General features: G+C 28.2%; 1 protein-coding gene across 1 annotated transcript in view; it reads right to left on the reverse strand.

The window, feature by feature from the left end:
- LOC105618836 (alkaline phosphatase 4-like) overlaps positions 1-2,915 on the reverse strand; it is a 10,899-nt gene extending 7,984 nt beyond the window's left edge. The window contains exons 1-4 of the mRNA XM_012200374.1: positions 2,831-2,915; positions 1,480-1,700; positions 688-880; positions 473-480 (exon numbers count right to left, since the gene is read on the reverse strand). Of these exons, the coding sequence (XP_012055764.1) occupies positions 473-480; positions 688-880; positions 1,480-1,700; positions 2,831-2,915 (507 nt within the window). The remainder of the gene's footprint in view (positions 1-472; positions 481-687; positions 881-1,479; positions 1,701-2,830) is intronic.
- Between the last annotated feature and the right edge of the window lie 1,150 nt (positions 2,916-4,065).

Consider the following 4,065-nt stretch of genomic DNA (forward strand, 5'->3'; position numbering starts at 1 on the left):
TATATATATATATATATATATATATATATATATATATAAAAATGATATGTGATTATATGCGCATAATTACATTTGATCGTAAGTTTAGGTAGCAGTATATAATAAAAAATTGATAGGGATTTATTATCTCAATGTCACATTGTATAAAAAAAATTCGCTTAGTCAATAGTTTAATCGATAGCAATCGGCGATGCATGAGAGATTTCTTCTGATCGATTTTTAAAAAGTATTTGAAATACTTAAATCTAAAAAGCAAATCTGTGCCAAGGTTTGAGCTTACTGTGTTATGAGTTATCGATCATGCTCCCTCGAAATTGAACAAAGTTTCAAAGTTTCAGCGATTAATAGCAGTTTTATTATCACGACCGAGATTTAAACTAGCTTTCTTAGCTAATTAGATTCATAATTAACTCGAGATTTCTTTCCCGATGTGATTGTTTATAATGCAGGCGAAATATTTAATTATAAAAACTTCCTCGCCTAAAATTGCTTTTTTATAGCTCCATAAATAATTTTAAGCTTCACAAATAATTCTCTAAAAATAATTTTAAAGGAGTCGGATAGTATGAGAGAATCTTGAAAAATAATTTATATAAAATTGAAATGTTTGGCTAATTTAAAATCTTTTATTATTAAAATTTTTTAGCATTAAGAGAAAAACGATTTATAATCTTTGGAAGCTCTTACCAGTGTCCTTGCCGGATTGCTGCGCCCAATCGGCTACTGTGGTCAGTTTGCTTAATTCGTTGATCTGTTCGTCGCATTTACTAACTTGAGCTCTGGCATCCAATCCAACCATTCTGTATTTGGTTTTCACACCAGAAAATATAGCAGTAGCCGTCCCCGCGGAATCTGGTACTTGCTTGTCTACATTGTAAGTCTATAAATGAAAATTGTGAAATATTTGTATTTAATATGTGACATAATTTCGATAACTGATAATGAGATTTGATTTAAGGACATAATCTTTCGAATATGCATTATCAGCAATTTTAATTAAAATTGTCAAAGCACGAAATTTTATTATTGATATATTGCAGTTAATATTATGTTTTCATTTCCGGTGACGTGATAAATACAGAGGCACGATATAAATCAATGAATGACTTGATTTGACTTGATGAGTGAACTTCATTTTACAGGAGCTTTGCAACTGTTGTAAAATTCTTTAATGTAATTGGTCTTGCCCTTTATTCTTCATTGGATCTAAATGTATAAATCAATCATATTAAAGAATTTTGCAACAGTTGCAAAGCTGTTTTTTTTTTTACTGAAGCAGTCATTCATGTTTGGCGAGCAATTAGAACATCGACGGGGATTAATTGTAATGCGAGCATCGCGTTTGTCGTATTTTTTCGTCGAGAATAGAATGCGTCCTTATCAAAGATGCGGGATTAAGAGGCTTAACGTGATGGGATTTCCCAATATCGTCGCGCCTCGCGAGACTGTCGAGGTTGAAGGCAATTTGAATGTCTATACCTTGGCGAGAGCAGTGTTGGGGAACTTCTCGAACGAGAGTTGATATTCTTCACCGCTCTGACCATTGAGCTGACCTACATAGATTCGACCGGACGTGATAGTAGATAGGCCCATACCGTCCCCAATGAAGATGATCACATTTTTGGCACGATTCTCGTTCTTCTGTTCCGTCAGGATTTTGTGCAGAGTTTCTTGGCCAGACTTTAGCCAGAAGGACATATCTGAGTAGAGATCAAAATTTAGCTTTGTTGCCAAGAAATATTATCGATTGATTATGAGTAGGCAGATAGTAGACGGAGATGAAGTTTCAAATAAAAATTAATTAAAAAATATTAAAATGATGAGAAAAGAATTTGAGACAATAATTAGAAGAGAGATTTTAGATATATCGATTTCTTATTTTAAAAATGGCACAATTTAATAAATTTCAGAAAAGGGGAAAAACGATTCCAACTTGATAGAAAATTATTGATTAATAAAACAATATCAACAAAAAGGATATATTCTTAACATGATCAAATATTATTTTTGTTTCGTAATTCTTAAAAAAAATCACCTTTTTTAATGTAATGATTTTGATGATTTTTATAAAGTTAAATTTCCTGAGTATTCACCTAACTATATTACATAAATCCTAATCCCATAATTATTTGCTATTTCCAAACAAAATTATTTTCAGATCTATATCTAGCCAAATTTTTTAGATATTTTAGCGAAATTATTCTTTCCATATAGTAATTTATTATCTGTAATTCTATCTACGATATATACATATGTGTGTATGCAAAGAGAGATAAAGTAAAATTCAATCAAAGTTGATAATATTAAGCAACATAGCAAATTAAGTTTTAGATATTTGATTTCTTGGAATATTGAAGAATAAGATTTAGAAATCTAGATAATAATATCGTTATCAATGAACAATTTTGTATTCGTCAGAATTAATTTTGTGATATATCGATATTGATAATTTGCTCTTATAAATAGCTGTTATACAACAAAGCAATATCGATGAATAAAAATTTCAGACATTCGATATCGATAATGACGAAGAGCGAATTTTGTACGTTACTTTCAATGATAAGACAAAATTTATATAAATTTGATTTGAATGATCAAAGCAATCTGCTTTTTTATCGAAATCTCCAATGAATGACGCGTATATTGTTGAGAATCCTTTATGTATTTATTATGCATATTTAAAATTTGTAATGTGCTGATTATGCTTATCAAATTGTGAAAAATTTTGAAAACGTAAAATTTTTAACTCAATTCGTGCTATTTATTTAACTTTGAGATCTAATTCGAGCATATATCAATTGTTTTTATAGTATGATGGTTTATAACAAACCTTCATAATTCGTTGATCCTTTATGTAGTGCTTCGGAATGTTGAAGAAACGTTGCGATGCAAAGTAATAAAATGTAGCACTTCATTATGAATGTTTTTTGTCTGCAATGTGTTAAATAAAAAAATCAACATTATTATTTAGAAAAATGATATATTTTTTGTATTTCAGTGATAAACAAAATTATATTTATTATTCCATTATAAAAGTTATGAAATTCGTATTAAAAATGTAGATTCAATGTTTATCTTATTATTTTAACGGTATATATTTGTTTGCTGTTTCAGTAATTTCGTTATCTAATGTGTAGATTTTTTATTCTTCACTAACTGTTATTCAAGACTTTTTATCTTGAATTACGCAACCAAATTTTGCAATGAATGACAAAAATAAAGTATATCTATTTGAAGTTTGCTTTATTTGAGAGAACCTTGAAATTTCCATTATTACTATATTAAAAAATTAAAAAATTTTTGCAAAGACTTTTTACTTATTGCAGTGGTCATTAAATGCTAAAGCTGCTTTTAGTAGTCAGCAATTATTATGGTCAGTAATTATTATCATTATTTATTGTACATTTGAATTTTTACGTAAGTCTTCTTGTTTTTCCTCTTTCATACGAATTATATTAATAATTCACATTAATAATCACTAATAAAACCACTAAACTGAACAAGAGACTAATTTAAATATGTATGAACTATGTATATAGAACTAGTTCTTGGAAATTAAAAAAAAATTATCAATAGTGTTTTGTCTCGTCACTGATAATTTTTTCACATATACATGTTTTTATTTATTAAATTAGATAAGTATAAAAGGAAGATTTCTTCTGTTTTCTGCATCAAAATCCACTTTAAATCAACTTTAAATCATTTAGACTAAGGTATCCGCCAAAATTCGCGAATCAAAATATTACAGTAAGAAAATTCACACCAAGAAGGAAAATATAAATTATAAATGTATGCTATTTATCGTTTCGAACAATAGTTTTTGAGTTAAAAAATGATCTGTGAGCAGGTGAAGTGCGCGATCAACACTAGTCAAACTCACGCGTAAAAACTTCACAAAAATAGCTGTTTAACCGTAATTATATCTATAATTGGTTGATTTACATTTTTATCTCAAACACTATTACTCAAAATGATAAATGTACAAAATGATAAATGTACAAATACTTTTACGTATATAATGTATTTTTTCAAAATTTCTTGCTGTGGTAATTTGATTCTCGAATT

This window comes from Atta cephalotes (genome assembly GCF_000143395.1).
Source record: "Atta cephalotes unplaced genomic scaffold scaffold00001, whole genome shotgun sequence".
NCBI classification, from domain to species: Eukaryota; Metazoa; Arthropoda; class Insecta; order Hymenoptera; family Formicidae; genus Atta; species Atta cephalotes.